Raw genomic sequence first — 23,441 nt, forward strand, 5'->3', positions numbered from 1 at the left:
CCTCTCCACCACTTCTCCCTTTTTCTCCCCTCGTCTTTCCCTTTCTCTCTCCTCTCCCTCTCTTCTGGTGCTGTCTGCTTGGCTGTGCACGTATCAGACAGAGGACGGTGGGCTCTCTTCACACACACACGCGTGCACACACGTGGTGCTTCCTCATCCTCTCAGCTCTCTCTCTCTTTCTCTCCTTGCTCTTGCTCCCTCTCTCTTCCTTTCTCTCTCTTAGTCTTTCTTGCTCTCTCCCAGTCTCTTTCCACCTGCCACCTCTTCCTCTTCCTTCACTGTCTTCTTTTTTTCACTCTCACAATGCTGCCAGCACAGGAGTAAAAAGCCAGCTGGAGTGATCAGCTCTCCTTTACCTGTCCTTTTCCCCTCTTCTTTTTCATCACTGGCGAAGACCCGGGCGAGGGGCAGTGCAGATGTTCATTTCTGCTGCAGCAGTGCTTGGGGCCACCCTGGGGACGGTGTCCGGAGCTCTCACGCTTTGTGGCCTCTCGATGCTCTGCAGGAACTGCAAGAAAGGGAAACTGGAGAGAGGAGACAGTGCAGATCCTGAGAAAGCTAAAGCCAGCATCCTGCACACACTTACACAGGTAAGAGACACTGATGCCACACGACACCATGCGAACAATACACATATATCATTAAAATAAAAGAACTTCTTGACCTAAATACACTAGAAAACGTGAAAATGACATCCAGCTGTGTACCAGACCCTACCAACTAAAAGGACAAATATATGGTTTATTTAATGTGCTTATTGTTAGCAAGTTTGAACCAGGTCAAAACATGGAGATCAATTTAATTGGATACTCTAAAATTGTCCTGGTATGTGGGCGTTTAAGTATGTATGTGTGCGAATGTGTGTGTGACTGTGTGCCCAGATAGGGTTTGGCACTCTGTGCTGGGTCAGCTCCCCAGTGCCCGATACAGCCCTCCAGGTGGACGGTCGTTTCGGGTTGAGAGTATGCTGTGCACAATTGCCTGCCGCTCACTGCTCCTCACCGGTGTGTGTTTGTGTGTGTGTGCATGAGTGCTGAGTGTAAATGCTTGTGTGTAAAAAAAGTGATTAGAAAATGTCCTTGGGTTTCTAGAAAGGCACTATAAGCATACAAGCACTGTTAAAGAACTGTTTTATGCTGCCTTTAAGTAACTTACGTCATAAAAATAGTATGCTATTTATGAGATAAATGCACATGGACACCGCCACAAACTCATATTTACCAGTGGGAAACTGGGATTTGCTCATACTTTGCTCTCTGTTGGTTTGTCTTGTGTGCAGTAATTGAAAACCTATGTAATTGCAAACAGACAAAAACAAACGAAAATATTTAGTCCCAGAGGTTTCATATAATTTCAGACCAAAACCTTTTGAACAGAGATCATCATGTTGTACTTTCCAACTCCTAAGTAATAAGTACAAGCTTCTGAGGTAGACCACTCTCTGCCCATTCCCTAGTCCTATTTCTGCACCCCGGTTTCAGAGTATGGAATACAATAGCAGGCAAACACTGTGTGCTGCAGTCTCGAAATCATTCTATGAAGCTTCATGATCAGTCATTTTTTAATGGAAACATGAGCAAACATTGGAGTGTGTGTTTTGTGTGCGTGCATCACACAAACACATAAAACACACACTGACCTTTTGTCACAGCCTCAGGTGAAAGAGTCTTTGAGTCATTGGAAAAAAGATCAGGACCATTTACATAATGCAGGTCCAAACAAATTGGTCATTCAGGCTGTGGCAAATGAAGCTCAGACTGGTCTATGCTCTATTCCCAGTCTAATAGAGTCTGCTGATTGTCTAGACATCAGACATTAAGCCTGATACACCCAGTCTGATGGTAATTCTGACCATGTATCAATTGCACTCTAATTGGTTACAGCAGGACGAGAGGGAGACAGATTTAGATTCTGACAAATTTAATCAAGTGCATTCAGTGCGGATTTACCTGAGGGTCTGTAGTAATTACATCCTGGAGAAAGCCTACAGTGATTACAGAATGTTCTCACTCACTTCATGTTTCACTTTATGTTTCGATTCATAGATTTCTAAATTTCCAGTTCAGAGACAGGAATTGCTGTTTTTTTAAAATTACATTTAAATAGGCAGAGGGACAAAACAGGCTGGAGTAAATCAAAAGCATCATAGTGATAAAAACAAGATAGAAAGATGTTCAAGGTGAAGCTTGCTCGACCATTTAGGAATCAATTTTTTTTCTCTAGAAGCTTTCAGGAATCCCAGCCCAGCCCCAGAAGACACTGAGGCAGCGTTTCAATAGATTAGATTCTTTTTTATGATTGATGATGGGTAAAAGTGTTTAACTCTTCAACATTAGACATAATTTCCACGCTAGCCACTGGTAGGTGTGCTATAAAACATAGTTACTTTCTGGTATTTGCTTAGAATAAAATCATGTACATGGTTTGGAACACAGTTCTATTGATTAATCTATCACAAGGCCAAATAGCCTCTTTTCCGAGGGTGTCTCCTTCACCTCTGCTCACTGCATGCTTAAGTGAATTTCCTTTTAGACAGCACTAAATGTATCATCTGGCTGTGTGGACAAATGGAGCACAGGGGGATCTTGCTCTATTCTTCTTATTTATTTATCCTTCCCTCCCCCACTACTGCTAATAATGGCCCATATATCTTCTAGTCTAAAGCCACATCCACCATCAGCTGATGTGATATTAAGTAGCTAATATTTACTACTTTTATTTTTATTATGGGTGTTGAGAGGATTTTTCTACATAAAATCAGTTTCTCTCCCACCTAAAGCTGTGTTAAATATTTTAGACATATCTCAAAATGTTAATGTCTGAAGCATTTAACAACATATTTCTAACCATTAAATGTAGCAGTTTTCTGTGAATATTAGCTTGGCATCGGCTTCTCGTCTCCACAGCTGTAAACAATTCATGCTGTGTAGATATAAATTAAAATACTGTATTTCAGAATTATTTTGAAATATTATCTTTCATCTATCTAGGGCAGCCAAAAAAGCTAATTTATCCATTTATGAATGTGCATTTTAAAAAGCCATAAGCTGGGGGTGCTGGGGAGGCTCATTGATTAGTGATGAGGTGCTACTAAGTTTAGCAATATGCTGCTGAAAGGGACAAAACTAGGCAAACCTAGATGAGTCTGCTAAATAAATGTGCCTAAAAAGACAAAAAAAAAAACTCTAGGAGAATTCACTTGACTGTGTGCTCGCAGGTATGAGACTTTATCTTCTAAGCGTGAGTAGTTTGTGCCTTAGTTAGCTGGAACACTGTGCTATTTTGTATAGCCTGTCGGTTTATTAACTGAGCTAATGCTAACTGTCTAAACTTAGCTGTCTGGCTATAAGTCCAAACACACCGGAACCTGTCCCATTTAGCCTAGCTTAGCTAGCTTAGCTGAGTAGCAGCTGGAGTGAGTTATAATAGAGTCTGATAGAGGATTTTAAGTTAAGCTAGCTAGCTAACTGAGTGAAGGCTAGCTTAGTGAGTGGGTGAATGTGGCTGTAGAACACAACATGGCAAAAAATGTAATTTTAGCTTTCTGGCTGTCCAGCCGCAGTCACATCTCTTGAAAAAACACATTGAGCTTGATTTAAGGTGTCATTTGTCTTTGCAATCATAACGACAGGAAAAGTATGCCTTAATGCACTAATTCTTTTAATTAATCATAAGTGTGTTTTAAATAAACCAATCAGCATGTCACATGCCATTTCCTTTTAAGAGCTCTGCCAATCTGACTCTGCCAGATTGCTATTTTAATGGCGCAATTACCTTGACTTGTCCAGCGCATCTCAGCAGCAGAGTTATTAAGTTTATTGTTCACGTAAAAGTTGTATTTGTGAACTGCTGCATGTCCCAAAATAGCAATAACGGTTGACTGTTGTCTGGGTTTTCTTCAGCCAGTAGCACACCTGTGTTTTCTCTTGCTAAGATAGCAATATGCCAGAAATACACATTTACAGAGCACCTCGCCAATCAGCATAGATATATTTACAAGGACCATTGCTATATAAATGACGTAGGTGCAAGGCGTGAAAATAGACAGTTGAAGGGGTGTAAGACAGCGAGATAGGGCCCATTAAAGTGGAAGTTTAGTCAGTCAGTGAGCCTGAATGCTGTCCTGCTTAATAGGTATTTAAGTTAATGCTAACAAGCTTTTCTCTCCTGATTCACAGCAACTTTTGTAATGGCCAGACGTGATATTTTACCTTTTTAGAATAAGTGTGTTGTAGAAGAATCATTGGTCAGTGTTTTTTTTGACTGATGTGCTGGTGTGTCCCAAATAAAAAGTTGTAACCAAGTCAAAAATCCTATGTATTCAGATATTATGCTTTTAAATAAACAAAATAAAACATTTCTTAGCCTCATTTCACAGTAAAAAACAAAACCATTAGTGGTTAAGAATATATTCTGACTACTCTAAGGGTGTTTTTACACCAGAATGTCTAAACCAAGGTCCAAACCATTGTGATCCATGTGTTTGTTACATTGTACACATCTGGTCCAGTTTGATTTGTTTTCACACTTAGTAGAAGTACATCCTGTCTTTATTACCTGCATGGGCTGCATCTCCCTACACTTGAGATTGATTGGAGTGTGTGTGTGTGTGTGTGTGTGTGTGTGTGTCAGATGGTGGAGTGCTGTCAATTTGGAAAATTGCCTCTGTACGTGTTGTGCCGATTTTTTTCTTCCTGCCAGAATCTGACTCCCTTTAAGCATGCAGACGTCATGCAGTAGAATGAGTGTAACAAATTACCCTCTAAGTTATTTTATATTTTTGTGTATAAATAAGGGTTAATCTACAGTTACAGTAGATACAGTAATCTCTGTTGGTTGTACACATTTAGGTCCTTTCGTACAGACTGTGGCACCTTTCACATCTGCTAGTTTGGTATTGGAGCCAAATATGAAAAGTAGAAAAACAAATCTTCCTGAGTTTATTGCAAAATTGCAAGATGCGGGACCTTTGTGGTGACATCACCACAAATTAGATGTTGGACTTGTTAAACTATTCCATATGTAAGACCAATAGTTAACCTACCAAAGACCTATTTTACAAATAATGTAGGACTGCAAGTATAGTTATTCTGTTTTATGTTTCACTGCACAGCATTAAATATGATTAATATAACTCTTTTGGACTTGACTAAAACCGATGAAAATATACTTTATAAAAATAAACAGCTGTGTGTCACTTGGGTGTTGCTAATAAATCAGTAGGCACACATACACTCATACAAAACATCCACTGTGGGATGCCATGGCAAAGCTTGATCCAGACCATTAGCTGCCTAATTGGCATTATGTATTATGTAATATGACTTTGCTCATATTATTGTAGAGTCAGGGCTGCTTGTTTGGGTAGGCAATTAATTATGAATGCATTTTTTCATTGAAGATATATTCAGTCTTGTACACACTTGAGTAAATTCTGTATTCTAAGACGCAAAGATACAAAGGGAGTCATTTGATTCAAGCTTGTTATATAATTTTTTCATGAGCTTCATTGAGACTGCTTTTTTGCACTTCATAGAGTAGCACTTTTTGTGAAGCAGGTTCATCTCAATTTGTCATGGTTTTTGAATACAGTTAAAATTCAATTTTCTGCATGATTAAGTGATTAAGATGGAACTTGTTATTTATAGTGGCTTTATATGGCATTGGTAATGTGTGAAATTGCCCTTTCAGTATCCACTTTTTTAAATAATCATTACACCACCTCAAATTATAACTGCAGGGAATGTTTAAAAATATAATATCTGAATACATAGGATTGTGGCTTGGTTACTACATTTCATTTGGGACACACCAGCACATCATTCAAATAAAACATTGAACAACGATTCCTCTATACACACATGTAAGTGTGTTTGAGAATATGGAGGCAGAGGTCTATAATTAGAACACCTGGTCTGGAGGACACTGGCTTTGAGTCAGAAGCGATGTTTTCTACCTAACACCCCTCCACTGCTGAACAGAGCAGATTCACACATTACTCCCCCGTACACACACACACACACATTCATACTCAGCACTTACGCATCATAAACCTTCTGCATTCACACACACTCATCATACACCTTGTAGCCTACATGTGCACATGCATGCAATCCAATCATTAGATGTAGGTTCTATTTCTGTTTCGAGTCTGACCACAGGCGACCTTCATTTGGGCTGTCAACATACAGTCACGACTCACACGTGCGCACACACACACATATACACATACACACTCACACACAAATACACATAGAGTATGCCTGTGCACTATACACACATGTATTCTTGCTCTCACACTTACTCAGATGTAACCTGTACAGTCCCTATGGAAGGTGTGCATATTCACGTATGGTCATGAATATTAATTCCACCCTGCAGTCACAAATGGATGAGAGTGCAAGGGGGGAAACAGTCTCAGTTTTCGAAAGGAAAAGGAGAGAGAGAAAGAGACAATTCTTCAGCAGGTTATTAATAATTCAGTGATCCTCTCGCTGCATAACTCTATATTAAGGGGATCTGATGAAATCGAGACAGCTGTATCATGTTCAGCACTTTAAAACTTAAAAGCCAACCTACAAGAAAACCATAAGACATTCACATAACAGTATTCCCCCCCCCCTTTATAAATGCGTATATGTGTCCTCTCTTTATATTGTATGTGATATAGTGAAGGTAGTTATATGCCTGCATTTGTTTTTTTTCACATTAACTTTATATACAAATACAAATATACATCATAGAATAGATTTGAAATGGACAAAACCTTATGTATAACAGTGGCAAACTGTATAATGCAGCATACTATGCAGATGTACTATGCTACAATGGAGCCTAAATGCTGACATAAGTATTTGAATTTACATTTTGTATATATCTTTTAGTTAATATTTACATTACAATTACATTTACCTGATTTTGATTAACTTGAAATATAAAATTTTGAATTTTAGCAATGTTGTATGTTTTGAATGTGTGAGGTGAGGTGAAAATTGCTGTTGAAAAAATAAACATTTCAAAATAATAAGAGATATACATTTTAACATCCATACATTTAAATGTATTTACCAGGAGTTCCACTACTGACCTAAATTCATATTTGTAACAGTAAATTGTTCCAACTTAAAATTCAAAACCAAAATAAAGGATTCAAATTCAAATTAATTAGGTAAATTCCTTTCAAACATACAAAATGCAGATTTAAATACTTACGTCAGCCTTTAAGCTCCATATGCTACCGAGTGGCAGGGCCCTTGACTACGCCAACTGCCAGTTGCCATTTTATGTACCAAAAAATATAATGTTTGCGTCTTTTTTTTTCTCTTTTTGTTTCCTGACTCAGTTCAGTGTGCAGAAATCCACAGAGCCAATCCAGCCTCAAACGCTGCTAAAATTTCCTAAAATCTACAAGCCTAAACCATCAGTCACATCACCAGAGGTCATTAATTACAGTGAACATGTGGTCATCACTGAGAAAGATGTGGACAAACCAGAATGCTGTAATAAAGAGACAGAGGGAGACAAGGAGGTCTTCGCTGTTCCTCGACAAGGTAAAATCACCTTCATTTAAATAATATCTAGAAATCAACCCTTAAAGCCTCTTTAAGTCCTCTTTATGTCCTCTATTGCTTATGAACCTCATAATTAGATAAAAGTGACAGTTAAATGCAATGTAATGTAATGTAATGTAGGAAAGTGTATTTCATGTATGTAGGTGACATATTTTCGTTGAGTTAAAAATAAAGCGCTGTCACTGTGATCCAAAGATCATCAATTCGAAAACTGGATCATTTTGCTCGCCATCAGCAGCCAGAGTCAGAGAAAGCACAATTGGCCTTGCTGCCTCTGGGTGGGAAAATGGCGCTGTCTCTTCCCTTATCATTTATTGTGTGATGCTGGTAAGCACATTCATCTGTTAACTGATGTTTGCAAGGGTGATGTGTTTCCATTGACTCTTCCCTTTCCTTTGGTTACCCAGTGATGCTGCATCAACAACAGTTTGAAAAGAGGCAGTGGCTGACTTCACATGTGCATCCTCTTTGTGCTGGTGGCATCGCTCGTGATAAAATTAGTTCATATGTCCAGAGCTAGGATATTGGCCTCCCAAATTGGGGAAAAAATGGGATAAAATTAGAAATAGTTAAATTATTTGAAGTGAATGTCAGTTAGTGAATTTCTCTGCAGGGAGTACCGGTATGCTATGAGGGTAGCATAAAAGTCTACAAGCAAACAGTAGTAGTCTCCTCTACTGTATTTTACTCCTCTTCTTAATGAAAAGCTTTACCATGTTTATTTGGGAATCTATGATATCTTTCTGTACTCCCTGTTAAAAAAATCTAGCTCAAGACCAGCTGGTCTATGCTGGTGAAGAGATAGTTAATGAGCTAGCCTCCCAGCATAGGGTATGTTCTTCTTCTGGATTTTTTCTGCAGGGATGTAAAGCAGTGTTTTTCGTCTTGTGGTTCTGCTAAACCACAGTACTGTTTCAATTATTGACAACCCCAACACGCTGGATCCAGCTCATTAAGAGCTTTATAATCAGTTGATTAGCCAGATAAGGTGTATTGAGTCAAGGATTACTTGAAATTGTGCACTGCTGTTGGTCGCTAGAAGCAAGATTGAAAAAGGAAGCTTGATTGCTCTCACTCCTGTGATCTCAAATGAGCTGTAAACTTGTGTTACTGGTAATAGTGTATAAGCAGTAATGAACAGCTGTTTTAGGCTGTTCATGCTTTTATCTAGAGGTTTTCTAGTGGAAGTGTTGCACTACTTTAAAAGGTGCTACAGTCAAGTTCCCTTTAAATTATCAGAATTATGACAGATTTTTTGTAAGCAACCATTAACAACTCTAATCAAATTAATCTCTTTAGAACACTGATGACTGATTAGCGCAAATTTTAGCCCCTAACAGTTTGAGAGAGAATTGATATTGTGTGACCAATGCAAGGTGGGATTTAGGTGGGCCTAGGCATTGGTTTTGTACATATGTTGTTACTGGGATTCAATTGGGCTTCGCAAATGGACCCCATGGATCATTACAACTCATCTTAATCTCATATAGGTTCCATCTAGGCCCCATGTACAGTGTACAGGCCAGATAGGGCCCATGTTTAACCCTTGTGGTCCCTTACCCTGGTGGTCATCCACATGTGAGGCAAACATGCAACAGGGGTAAAGTTTTGTTGGGTTCCAGTTGAGCTAACCATACAGGCCCCACATGAGAAGGTTATCTAAGTATGGTTAATAGAAGCTGTAAAAAACAACAACTACTTATCCTACCAGTGCAACTGTTTGGGATTAGTACCTGCACACTTGGTTGCATGTCAGCCTTTCATCCTATTTTGAATGGAACTAAATGATATAAAAAATATTTATAGTAAGAACTGCAAGAAAACACAAATGGAAAAAAACCTGCTGCCGCCATCCTGTTTTCTGTGGTATTTGGGAACTTGATCTATATACAGTATAATATAAATCAATACTATATTCTGATTTCCCCCAGATTCTGCAGATGAGACGCCCTGTGCTGTTGAGCAGTCTAGCACCATGACAAGCAGCAGTTCTGTCCTGCATCCAAAACTGCACTTTTCTCTCCGTCTGAACAGTCAGAACAGAGAACTACACATCACAATTATAGAGGGTAAGACACACACACTTTTTAAAACATGGATGCTTTTCTGGACCTTAAATTGACAAGCTGCAGGTATATAGATATACAAGGAATGTATTACCATAGATGAGATTAAATAAACTTAGCTAATTAATGAATGCGACAGTACGCATTTATGCGACAGTACGCTTAATATTGAAAATGTACACTGGAGGTTTACACAGTAGTAAAACATGAACAATAAAAACAATATACTACTCTCTTTTCTTTTATTTCACTCTAAAAAATCTAATAATTTGGCCAAAAATGATCTTACATTACAAAATCTGTGCAGCTGAATCACAGATCTCAAACAGCACAACACCTAAAATAATGTATACAGTGTAGATCGTTATATGTCTTCACACCTATGGCTATACCTGCACATATACCAGCACCTTGCCATACCTATAGGTACACCTACACACACACACACACACACACACATACATACACACACACACACACACATACACACATCTAGACTAATTACAGTCTGAGCATTCAGCTCAGCTCTAAATTGAGAATGTTTACCCTGCAGACTCTGATGAAAAGGTCACAGTCAGTCAGACAGACAGACACACACATACAGACACACACACACACATTTAAATGGTTGCTGTGGTCACAGACCTGACCAGAAGTTAAGACATAATTATGGGATCCCTGCAGCATGCTCATTAACTGCTCTTCTGCTGTTGTTTCCTGTTTCTGAGGGATGGAGCACTGCTCTCTGTTCTACCTCTGCCTGTATAAAAACATATAATTTCCAGAAATTTAGTTTTCTACAAGTGAAGCACAATCAGGGTGGCAGAAACGTGACTGTACTGTTGTGTATTGAAATGGTTGTGTATTGATGCGTTTTGGTCGGTTTAGGTAAAACTGTAATCTAATTTGAGACTAGGCTAGAAGACTAGACTACCCGCTGGGGAATAGGCCAGTAGTCAAATGGGCCCCATGCTGTTGAGAGGCTAATGCCAGGGTTACACTACATGATTTTAGCCCTGTTTTTCAAGTCAACAACTTGAAAGGTTTTTGGAAATCAAAACCCAAAGCCCTACTGCCTACTGTTATAACAATCAAAATACACATAATACCATTAAGATACATTTGTGACACAAAATCGAATAGTGGTCTAAATCTCAGAATCAAACCTTCTGTGAAGTCTAAGTGCATTTTCACACATATATAGTTCATTTGCTCTGGTTAACAAGTTTGCAAACTTGGATCGCCTTGGTTTGGTTTGTTTTCACACAGGAAAACAATTCAAGTGCACCAACATGCATCATAGCAAACCATGTGAGAACATTCTCTCTGCTTATTGGTCAGACCTGTCTGGAATGGGAGCAAGAGTAAAAAGTAAATACAGGAAGACATTGTTCTGGACTAGTGTATATTTCTGTGGAATTTAGCATGGATCAACCTTAGAGATTTATTCATAGCTGTGGCAATTATCTGGCTAACATACCAGGTGCTGCAACTGCACAAAGAACATTTCTTCTTAAGGGTCTTGTGTGGTTGTTAAGGTTCAAGGTGTGAAAACGGCATTCAAGTTAAAATAAAATGGCCAGTCAGCTTCTGGACCATAAAAAAGGAAGCCGTTTTCGGTTCTCTGAGTGCGGTTTAGCTCTCTGCCTCCGGTCTCTCAGCGCTGATAACTAGAGATGAGTTATTGAGTTCAGAGAGGCACATCAGTACTACTCTTAATCCTATTTTAAGGGAGCAGTTGGAAAATGGCTCTGTTGCCTCAAGGTAGCTGAGTAGCCTTCAATAGGGCAAATTCATTTTGAGGCCCAGAGTGAGTCCCACCTTTTTTCAGTTAAATATTAAAGCCAGATGTTATTTCATAATCGGATGATTCATATTTAATATGAATCATGCTTGTGAATGAGTTGAAGGTTACCCATTAATATGTAATTTGCCATTGTAAATTCAAAACAGAATTTCTTCCAACAGAATTAAAAATGTTTTAAAGGCTTTTAATCATGTACGAATTTCAATTTAAGGGTAGAAGTACTGCAGTCATTACTACACATCATTAGGATTGATTATAGTTAATCCGCATTGAGCAAGTGATTCAACTCATCGTATCTCCTCTGAGCAGAGAAGAACACACTAAATCACTTCTTTTATCTGAAAGAAGGAACAGAGTAGGAGAAAAGGAAGGAACAAATACAGCAAATAGGCTTAAATGAGCTTCTTAGACTCTAATTTCTTTTTTTCTTCTTCTTTTTCCATTCCTTTCATTCCCTCTTCCTCTCTGAAGCGGAGAACATCACTGTGGAGACCGGCTGTGAAGGGTATGTGTCGGGTTGCGTGAGTGCTTCCAAAGAGCAAAAGCATTCTCAGACAGTAGTGCGCAAACTATCAGCACGAGTCCAATGGAACGAGTCCCTGGTGTTCGCTCTGCCCAGCGGCTGTAGTACAAATGGCACGGAGGACATGGAGGGAGAGGTGGCACTGACCTTACACAGCTGTGACCGCTTCTCCCACAACTCAACTCTGGGCACTGTGAGATTCAAACTGGCTGACTTGGGCATGATGTCAGATGCTGACTGCTGGGTCGACTTGCAGCCACCCAAACAGGTGAGGAATGTTGTCCTAAATGAAAGTTATATACAGATAAGCACCAATAAGAACTAATATTGTACTAAATAAAGGTACACAAAGATGAGAGACAGGGAAAAAAGATGCTGGATATTCCCAAAACAACAAAATAGCCCTATGCATCTTATACAGATAAATACAGCGTCAGTTCACGACAATTTACGTCAGATGTCTATCCAGGAACATGCTGGCCGAGGATCAGCCTCACTCACAAGACATTCCATTGCAATTTATATAGGTCCATGCTTAGCAGTTTGTACAGTGTTTTTAATTTCCAGATAATCATAGATGGAAGCTGTATTTATAGCATATTTACTTTACTAATGCCATGGCCACACATATCTAGAGATTTTCCAAAAACAGGGATTTCCATTCCCATTTGTTTGAGATAAAAACGTTTGCATGAGAAAAGAAACATAAAGGTTTAATCTCCACTCTACTCATGTAGTGGACTATCCTAGTCACAAAACTAAGGATTCTAAATCTATACAGATTATTATATATTAGTAGTTTAACAGTATTTGCATTTATTCTTATGTGGAAATCTGAAATCTGCTTGTATACTTTGTAGTTGTATGTATTATGTAATTCACTATAGGGTGTAAGGAAGTATGTGAGATTCAGACATAAACATGTAAAGTACCAGTCAAAAGTTTGGACACATCTTTAAAAAAATCTGCATTGTAGATATTGTAGAATAATAACAATTCATCAAAACTATGAAGAAACACATATGGAATTTAGTAAATAAGTGTTTAAAAAAACAGAAAATGCTTTATATTTTAGTTTCTTCCAAGGACACCTCTTACTTGCCCCTCAGTCAGCTTTAGGAGGTAGAGTCACCTGGAATGGCTTTCAGTTAACAGCTGTGTTGAATTTCTTGCCCTCTTTATGTGTTTAAGGGCATCAGTTGTAAAGTTGTGAAGGGATATAGTTGGTATACAGTGAATAGCAATATTTGGGTAATGTTCTAATTCATATTATTTTAAGAAATGAAGGTCAGTCAATCTGAAAAATGGCAAAAAAAAGTTAAAGTATTCTTAAGTGCAGTCTAAAAATCATCAAAAATCAGTATGATAAAACTGGCACTCATCAGGACCACCCCAGGAAAGGAAGAACAAGAGTTATCTCTGTTGCACAGTATACGTTCATCAGAGTTGCTAGCCTCAAAAACTGCAAATTAACAGCTTAATCCCAGATAAGAGCACCAAAATGCTTCACAGAGTCTTAATTTTGGTTTGTTTAACACTTTTAAGTTACTACATGATTCCTTATGTGTTCCTTCATAATCTGAATGACTTCAGTATTAGTTTACAATGTTATGCAAACACTGAAAACACTAATTTAAATCATCTTTGTTAGAGCCATTTCTTTGGTTTGGATATTTAGTTGTATATTGTTGTGATGTGGATTTAATACTTTGTAAATATTTAACAGAAATTTTGTGTGATGCTGTAATCTGATTGGCTACTAACTCCACTATATAAGCGTAATGACGCATAGAAGACTCCAGAAGCCTCGAGCCAGGAGCATCACATTCTTTTGACCGTCATCTAACTTTAAAAGGAATGTAACTTCATTTAGTTATGAATTCATCTTTTGTGTTGTATTATAAGTTCATAGTAAAGATAAAGCAACCAAGAAAAGTTTTGGATTCAAGAACTTTTATTATTGATACATGTCGCGTGTGAAAGAATCTTCGAGGTTCAAGGCTAGTGAGCAGCACGATGCACTCACAATTTTCATGTTGGATAGCATTTCCAAAAGGCTCCATTTTAAGTGACCTAAAATAGTGCTTTCATGTCGTAGAGAGGCCAAAACGTATCCAGATATGTGTGCATGGGTTCATAAGACTTACTATTTGTACAACGTCTTTTTTTTAAGGCTTTGTTTTGTCTTAAGTAATATCACTGTAAATAGCATGAGATCTGAGTCACACACTGTCTTGTAGAGTGACCTTTAGAGGTTTAAGAGGAAGGGTAGGAGTCCACTGAGAGATGAATAAGTCAGCTGGTGCGTCATGCTGCAATTCTGGGTCAGAATCTCAATAATGCAATGCACATACACAAACACACGTAATGCATAAATAACACGATTATTAATATGACTATTCAATACATGCAAGCTGCAATGGGCTATTATTGTCAAAATATTATTTTATACCAGAAACATGCTTTTCTTTTTCTTATTCACAACCTTTTTGTGGGCTGTAGTTGGCTCTAGATGAATATGTCTTAGTATCAGCTTCCTTTCCACTTACACAGACACTCTCTCACACAAACACACACACACAAATGCTTCCAAATGCTTCCGTCTGATCTGTCGGTGGGGCAGGAGATCTCTATCTGCGTCATCACATATCCCAGAAGACCTGCAGCTCTAGCATGTACAGGGAAGGAGGGAGGGAGGGAGGGGAGGAAGGGAAAAAGAGAGAGAGTGAAGGAGACCTGCAAGATATGTACACTTGTATTTATTCTTTTTACATAATATGTTGTTTTAAAAGGTGTGTTTTTTGTTACATTATAATAAAATATGTTGTTATATTGCATTATACAAATGCATTTTGTTACATTATACTATATTTAGACACAAATTAAAGCCATGTTGAATTACATTTAATTTAATTTTAATGAGATATTGAAGAGCAGATGGAAAGAGATGGTAAGTGGATGAGACAATGAGAGAATGATAGCAAGAGAAAAAAATAGAGAGAGAGCGAGAGAGAGATGGCGCCGAGGGGGTGGGGTGAATGGCTTAGTTTGCTCAAGGGGGTTTCAAGGTGCAGATTGTGTGTGTCTGTGTGTGTTTATGACGACATGTATGACGCAGTTCACACTGGCCTGTATGAGCAGCATTCTAAAAGATTTATTTGTTCATACTGAAAGAGATTCACACACACATACATACACACTCACACACACACTCACGCTTCCAGACACACTTCAACAGATGGGAATATGAAGGCAACAGTCATACACAGGCAGACACATTTACTCTCACATACACAGACACACACCCACCTACCCACCAACCCACACACTCTCTCTCTCTCACACACACCCACCCACACACACATTTATACTGTAATATTGAGCTGGCTCTTTTTCAAGCCATGGTGTGAGATGATTCATATTTCCTCGGTGTCAGAAATATCAGCAGGAGGTGGTTTATGAATGCATAAAAATAGACCTTGAGAGACGGAACTAGAAAGAGACAGAGAGTGAGAGGGAAATAAAAGGAATTAATTATCGCGTTCGTCCTTTTATGAGCTCAGATGCTAAAGAGGAGGGAACCATGAGCCGTCACAATTCTACTCGTCCACCCACACACGTGCTGTAAAACACGATTACTCCAAAATGACTGCTATTGCGGTAACATGATCATGATTATGCTAATGTGACCCCACTGGTATGAATGAGATTCATTCAAATTCGCCAGGCTTATTAGCATTTGTATTATGCTGCCAGTATCTGCCAACCACATGCAGCCCATACCAGCATTTAGTGGTATGGTAATCTAAAGTAAAAAAAACAAAAAAAAAAACTCCAAAAAAACAATACATCTGAACAAAAGTATTGATTCAGGTACATTTACAATTACACCTACAGGTGCTTTAATGAAATCCCATTCTAAATCCATAGGCATCAATGTGGATTCAGTCCCCTTTGCAGCTTTAACAGCAGGTTTGGAAGTCTGCAGTTAGCAGAGCAAGCTTCAGAGACTTCTGTACTCTATGTTCCTCCACACTTAATGATGCCACCTTACAGTTTTACAAGATTTTACAAAAAATTAAGGGACCACTTTAAAATTATCAGTTTCTTTTATTTTACTATTGAAATCCTGTTGAAAGCCTTTGTAATCTAGTCAAAAGGAAGACAGCTGGTTACAATCCATCAAACATAGCTAAACTGCTTCAATATTAACACCAGGAGTGGCATAAGGTCACCCAAAAGCAGTGTGAAAGACTGGTGGAGAGCATGCCAAGATGCATGAAAACCCTGATTTAAATAAATCATTATTATTCCGCCAAATATTAATTTCTGAACTCTTCCTTATTTAAACATGAGTATTGTTGTTTGTAAATGAATATAAACCTGTTTTCTTTGCAGTACTTGAGGTCTGATAGTACTTTTGTGTTATTTTGATCATTTTTCATTTTCTGCAACGAAATGCAGTAATCAATATTTTTTATTTGTAATTTTGGAAACATTTTGTCAGTAGTTTATAGAATAAAACAGCCATTTTTATATTCCTTTAAACAGTAAAATCACTAATCATTATGAAGTGGTCTCTTAATTTTTCCGGAGCTGTATAACTCCACATGTTCTGACACTGTGGCTAATTTATTTTCAACTATACAGTATACACTCGGTAGTACGCAACTGAAGTCTTAATTTAATTCCACACTTAAATACTAAATAAAACACAGCCATCCTCTAACCTTAAATATTTACATGTTTTTAATTATTGCAAAAGTATACACTATAAAGCTATTTAATTATACTGTAAGTTATTGTAAGAATTTAGGTGTTACTGTCACACCTGTTGCACATTCAGTGTTTTATCAATCTCCGGTACCAATCAATGGCAGAGCTAGACGCCATATTAATCTTTTCAGAAAAACTTGGTTTGGCTCATGCAAGGTAGGGGTGTGCCATATTACATTGTACACAATAATATTGCAAAAAATTAAATGATAAGAACATGTTATATTTTCTTTGCAATTTACTTTATGTACTTTTAATTGTTTATGTTGCAGTTTACATCAATGTGCTAAATACGCTGCAGTTTTATTATTATTATTTAAAAATATATATTATCATATTATCAGATCACCAAATATAGCCTTATCGCAAAAAAAAAACTCTGCCATATTGTGCCATTATTTTAGGGCTATAATCACCCACCACTAATGCAGGGCTTCTGTAATGTGTCATACATCCTCTCTCAAGATGAAAAGTAACCGACATTTTCAGTGAAAATAATACTGCATGAATCTCAAAAAATCAAATATCTGTAAAATCCCACAGATTGCACTGTGTATGTACTGTCTTGGGCATCACTGGTTTAATCTACTGTTCCTGTGACCTCTCCAGCTCTGAGAATTTATTGCTAATATCCTGTCTTTTCTCTAGCTGGAGGTAACGTCATCAGCGGGGGAGCTGCTGCTGTCACTGAGCTACCTACCGGCAGCTAACAGGCTGGGGGTGGTGGTGATGAAAGCACGAGGACTGCAGTCTGATAAACTCAAAGAAAATATAGGTAAGTTCCATTCATCACTCTTTAGACGTGTTGCTGTATAACATTTATCTTGACTGAGGTAGTGTGGCATATATACTGATTGATGTCAGTACAGTAATACATTTTATCACAGCATGCTTAAATAGAACAATTTTAGAGAGCCTGCAAACACTCAGGGTACATAAATACATAAACTGCATACAGTAGCTGTCACGCCTGACCCTGTTTCCTGTCTGTCCTCGTGCCTGTGTTGTCACACGTGACCCGTGCCCCTGTGTTCTGCCTGTGATTTTCCATTACCTCATGTCTCATTTGTAGCTCCACCCCTTCCCCAGGTGTTTCCACTCCCAGTGTGTTTCCTGTTTAGTTAAATAGACTTCCTCTGTCACTTGTCCTCTGTCGGTCTTTGCACTGTCCCCCGTTGTCTGTCTCTGCGTTTCTCTGTTCCTATTGACCTAGTTTCTTGTTCCGTGTTTTATTCTAGCTCTGTGTTTATCTCTGTTTATTTCCCTTGCCCGGTTTTAGTTTATCATTAGTATCTCTTGTTTGTTTCCGTGTTCCCTATTCACCTGCTTAGTGTTTAGTCTTTAGTTATTCCCTGTTTTTGTTCTTAGCTTTGTTTAGTTTCTTGTTCTCTAGTCTCCCTAGTTTGTTTTGGTTTGTTTCGCTGTTCTTTGTTTATTTGTTTATTTACTTATTTAATAAATTTCTCGCCTTACCTGCACCTGTGTCCGCCTCCTCGTCTCCCTGCCTGGGCCAACCGTGACAGTAGCAGATGGATATTAGCCCATTTTCATTTCTAAAAATAACCACATATTGATGACTTTAGAAACAAACCTTCTACAGAAAATAAAACTAAATATGTCATTTCCTAACGACATTTCTAAATGTAACATATTGAAATACAATAGACATGATTAACATGATATGTGCAAAAAATTCTAAGCACTGCTTTTTGATTATCTATTTTTTTTTCCAAATTTTAAAATTATATATAAATTAACAGTAGGTGTACATTAAAATGTATGAATGCATTCTTTGCATTCTTTCATTTTTTTGTATTTTGCCAGTTTTTAAAAGAAGAAAGTTACATATTTTCAATATTTGTATTTGCACCATTAGTCAAAAACATACCCCTCAAAATTTTTAGGTGTACTTCTGTGTTTTATCTTAGAATCCATGAATTAGTTTTTACATGAATTCATAATCATAATCCAATCATAATTGAATTTCTGCAGTTATCTGATAAATTCAGGCGAACATTTAAACTGCATATTCAGATTTTTTAAGGTATTGGTAGTTTAAAAATCTGAAACCTAGGGCTGAATTTTAGCTTAGTAAATATATTTCTCAGCATGTGTATATGCTTAATTTGTCAGCCGCAATATAGAAGCAAAATGCTTCTGTTGTTTATAAAATAGACAAAGGTTTACAGATTTTTCTTGTTTCTATCGCATGTTTGAAACAGCTGTAAATATATATATATATATATATATATATATATATATATATATATATATATATATATATATATATATATATATATATTTGTAATAGAAAGTTCTTGAAATGTTCACCAAAAATATTATTAAAAATAACCCTGAAACATTGTGATATTCTTTTAGGGCCATATCGCTCATCTGTACAATACTGTAAATATTGTATAAATGTCTTTAAATGTGCTAGTGATGTTTTCTTGTAATATCCCCACACCTTATTCTTATTCTGATACCACTGCATTACAAGTGTCAATAATGCCTCACATTTAAAGTTGTATTTTTTATTCCATAGATCTTTCAGTGAAGCTGACGCTGAAGCACCAGAGCACGAAGCTGAAGAAGAAGCAGACCCGACGCGTCAAGCACAAGATCAACCCGGTGTGGAATGAGATGATGATGCTAGAGCTCCCCAGGGAGCTGCTGACCAAGTCCAGCCTAGACCTAGAGGTGCTGAACCAGGCTAGCCCTGGCACATTGCTCCCTCTTGGCCGCTGCCTGCTGGGGCTCCATGCTTCTGGCACTGGCCTACAACACTGGCAACAGATGCTGGATAACCCACGCAAGCAGATCGCCATGTGGCATCCACTTTACACTTGAGATGATACACACTTAAAACACTAATATAACTAATGTATGCTAACTCTACATGATGGATAGTTAATGTTTGGACAGATTTTACAACACTGCTCTATTCCTATCTAATAACTTGTGCCATTAGAGGGTAATTAGAGATGACTGATTTTAGAGAGTCAGTCATCAAGCTACCTATTTACTGTCTTTGCATGGTGAAAGACCACCCTGATGAGAAGTGGTTATGGTACAGATTATTACATAGTATTTAGAGCACTTTGGTATAAAGTAGTACCATATTTAGCTTCGATGTTGTGAATGTGTTAAAGGAACTGTGTTTCACTATGAATGGAATGATTCATGCTCAATTCTCATCCACTGACAAGACAGAGAGATGTGATTGGATTGCTTTGGATCTAGGACATTTGAGAGATTCCAGCTTCAGCATCTTCAAGTTGGCTTGTGTTCGGAATATTTCACATCAATAAGTTTTCTGTCCAAACATTTAGTTTGTGGAAATCCACAGGTTACAAATATAACAGATAAACAGTATGTATAAAAAACTGCATTACTCCTTTAAGATCTATAATGTGTAGCTGATTACTGAACAGCTTAGGTAGTTGAATATATAAGATGGTACAGAAGATCAGAAGAGTCCAAATCTGACATCTCACTGAAAATACAGGTACACACAATATAGGTATGCTAGTATTGTTTAGTAGCCCACAGCAAGCGATCATATCTATACGATAAATACCCAAACTAGACCTCATCTGTAATCTGATTATACACTATATGATTACAAATCGTCACCAAACACAAAACTGTGATTAAAAACCAGCGTTATTTCACTAAATATTGATTTCTGAACTCTTAAAACTTTATGAATGTGAACTTGTTTTCTTTGCATTATTTAAGGTCTGAAAGCTCTGCATCTTTTGTTATTTCAGCCATTTCTCATTTTCTGCAAATAAATGTGTCAATATTTTTATTTGGAATTTGGAAGAAATGTTGTCTGTAGTTTTTAGAATAAAACAACAATGTCTATTTTATTCAAACATATACCTATAAATAACAAAATCAGAAAAAAAAACTGATTCAGAAACTGAAGTGGTCTCTTAATTTTTTCCAGAGCTGTATATACGTATCAGAAACAAAGTCAGAAATGTCGGAAAATCTACCATCCCTGATTATGAGTAACTGCCATAATGCAGGTAGACTCATCAAGTAAATAGCATGTCCAGCAGATGAGCCAATAAAAAAAGCCTGCCACGGTTTCTGAAAATAGCTTTCCTCCCTCCCTGGAGGCTAAAAAGCTTTTATGGAGCTCATCCAAAAGAGCTCAGGACACGTCTGTCCTCCAGCTCCCCCGATACACTCTAATTATTACTGAACAGCTCAGAGACCAAAGGGACCAGAACTAAAGCATGGCAAAAAAAGTGGATTTTTAAAGATTATAGGTGATATTTTGGATTAAATCTCATTTTGAAATCACACCCTTTCAAAATTAAGCTTTTTTAGGCCTTTATGTTTCAAATATGATTGATTTATATTTCCGTCTAAAGTATTTAAGCTGACAAAAGGAACATTATTTTATATAAATATCAGTGGTATCTTTAAATATGCTGCTTAAAGGTACTAAAACATACTGTACATTGTATAAGCCAGGGATAATTATTAGTAATAATAATAATAAAAATAATAGAAGTAAGATACCCTCACATCAGTAATGCCTGACTTATATAACACTGTGTTCTTGAGCTTGAGTCTTTCTAAATTCTTACTTTCATATATTAATTTAATACATTCTTTAATTACACCACAGACAGGTATGCCTACAAACATGCATTAAGTGATTCTTCATACTAATCTTTAATCTAAACACTCCATATAAATCTTATTATGTATTTATTTACATATTTAAACACATGTACATTTGACCCTTATTTATTTTGTTTTAACAAAGAAAAACAACCATGTCTTTTTTTGTTATTTTTGCAATGATGTGTCAGTTACATTACATGATTTTCTGTGTTGAACAGCCAGCACAGTCTCCCCACACTGAGCTATTACACTGCACCCAACTGCTATAATTCATTTAATTACGATCAATTAAATTGTTCCGAAAGCTTACTTAATATCCATAATCACTGATGTTACTTCTGTGTATTCGTCATTAACTTAAAAGCAAGTTCTACTAAAGGCATATTATGTTAGTTTTCTTTCTCTTTCTTTCTGTCTTATTCTGTTCTTCTTTCTGTCTTTGGATTGGTTGAAATTTATGTTGTGGCAGTGTTACACGCCTTACTGGTGCATATAAATGTGGGTTAATTCTGTGATGAATGATTCATGTCCTGCTGTGTTCCCCAACTATTTCATAATGTAATCAGAATAAACATAATCATTAATCACAGATTAATTACTGAAATTATTATGGAATCAGATAGTGTTTATTTAACTTGCAATAATGACAGAGTAGTTTTGCACTTTGGTTCTCAGATAACTCTAAAAAAAACAACTATATTAAACTATATTTAAAAAATATTTTGATATCGGAATATTTAACTATTCCTAAATATTTGATCAGGGTAGCTGAAATTACAGTAGACATGCAGCAATAAAAGTGTGGGCCTGTAGGGTTCTAAAAAAGATTTGGGTAAAAATGCATGACAAGATCAGCCCATTGAGTTGTGCTATGATGCATGCCTGAACTGAAGCTTTTCAAATGGTTAAATACATTAAAAATATATATACGACATATATTCCATTTTACCCTCACACAGTTACACCGAATGCTATACAGTACAGCACTTAATTTCAGCAAGAGCAAGAGGTTCAGATTTCAGCTATTTTCAAGGTGCGTTCTTTTGTGGAACAAATGTAGTCCATTGTTGATGTGAAATAAATGTTCTTTTGTAACAAATATGTTTTTTATGTGTGGTGTATGTTTCTACTGGAAGGGTTTTTGTCAAAATATTTGATCAGAAGAACAAAAAATAGTGTATATGGATAAAAGTGACAGTGTATCACAGCCCATCTGTGCAAACAGCATATATGCCCCCACCCCTCTTACCCTGATAGCTGATTCAGTTTTAAATTAATGATCACTCCAGTCCAGTGTTACATAACAGGCTGGGTATAACGTGTCTTTTCAGGCATAACAGACTGCAGTTGAGAATAATTCTGTAAGGAATAATTCAGCGTTTACACCAGGCTAAAGCAAGAGATCTACCAAACAGTGAATGCTAACATTTAGAAGCTCCTGATGACCTTTATATTCAAAGTGTATTTAAATCAGGTTGGGAAACACAAGTCTAGGAGTTTTTTAATTGCCCAGAGACTCCAAAATGCTAGTTTAATTGAAATGATTATAAATGCTAGCTAATTTCAAATAATGGGTGTAGGAGAACGTAGTCAAAAACAAAAGATGTTACACAAAAAAGGGTGATGCTAACAAGTGAAGCTAGATGTTTTCAAACGAGAAGAACCAAATGTGGTTCCTGATAAACATTTCAGTAGATGAAAGAAATAAACAAGGTTGACAACTGGTTTAACACAAAATTTTAGATCCTGATGTAAACAACCTTATTTATGGCTACTACAGTTACTCCTGTGAGGGTTACAAATCTGATAAAATATGTACATGCACCAAACTCTCTTTATCCAACTGATAAAATGTATGGTTAATGGTCACAGGAGGTTATTTTGATACTTGGTTTTGCTGCAACTGTTGGGTTCTTGCTCCAGAGGTGATGTAACATGGCTCACCCTGCACTCTTAGCCTGGTTGACTAAGGTGGGAAATGTGAAAACAGTATTCTGTTGTTCTGTATACGTGTAATAACAATAAAGGTACTTTGATCAGTTTTAATGTAA

The 23,441-nt window shown here is 37.1% G+C and overlaps 1 protein-coding gene across 1 annotated transcript; it reads left to right on the top strand.

Annotated features, from left to right (window-relative positions):
- Positions 1-23,441, top strand: syt13 (synaptotagmin XIII). The gene is made up of 6 exons (XM_007244906.4): positions 1-590; positions 7,343-7,550; positions 9,503-9,640; positions 11,916-12,235; positions 17,392-17,518; positions 19,289-23,441. Exons 1-6 carry the CDS (start codon positions 417-419, stop codon positions 19,591-19,593), a joined length of 1,272 nt encoding a protein of 423 aa, XP_007244968.2. The 5' UTR covers positions 1-416; the 3' UTR covers positions 19,594-23,441.

The sequence above is a fragment of the Astyanax mexicanus genome, chromosome 23, assembly GCF_023375975.1.
Source record: "Astyanax mexicanus isolate ESR-SI-001 chromosome 23, AstMex3_surface, whole genome shotgun sequence".
NCBI classification, from domain to species: Eukaryota; Metazoa; Chordata; class Actinopteri; order Characiformes; family Acestrorhamphidae; genus Astyanax; species Astyanax mexicanus.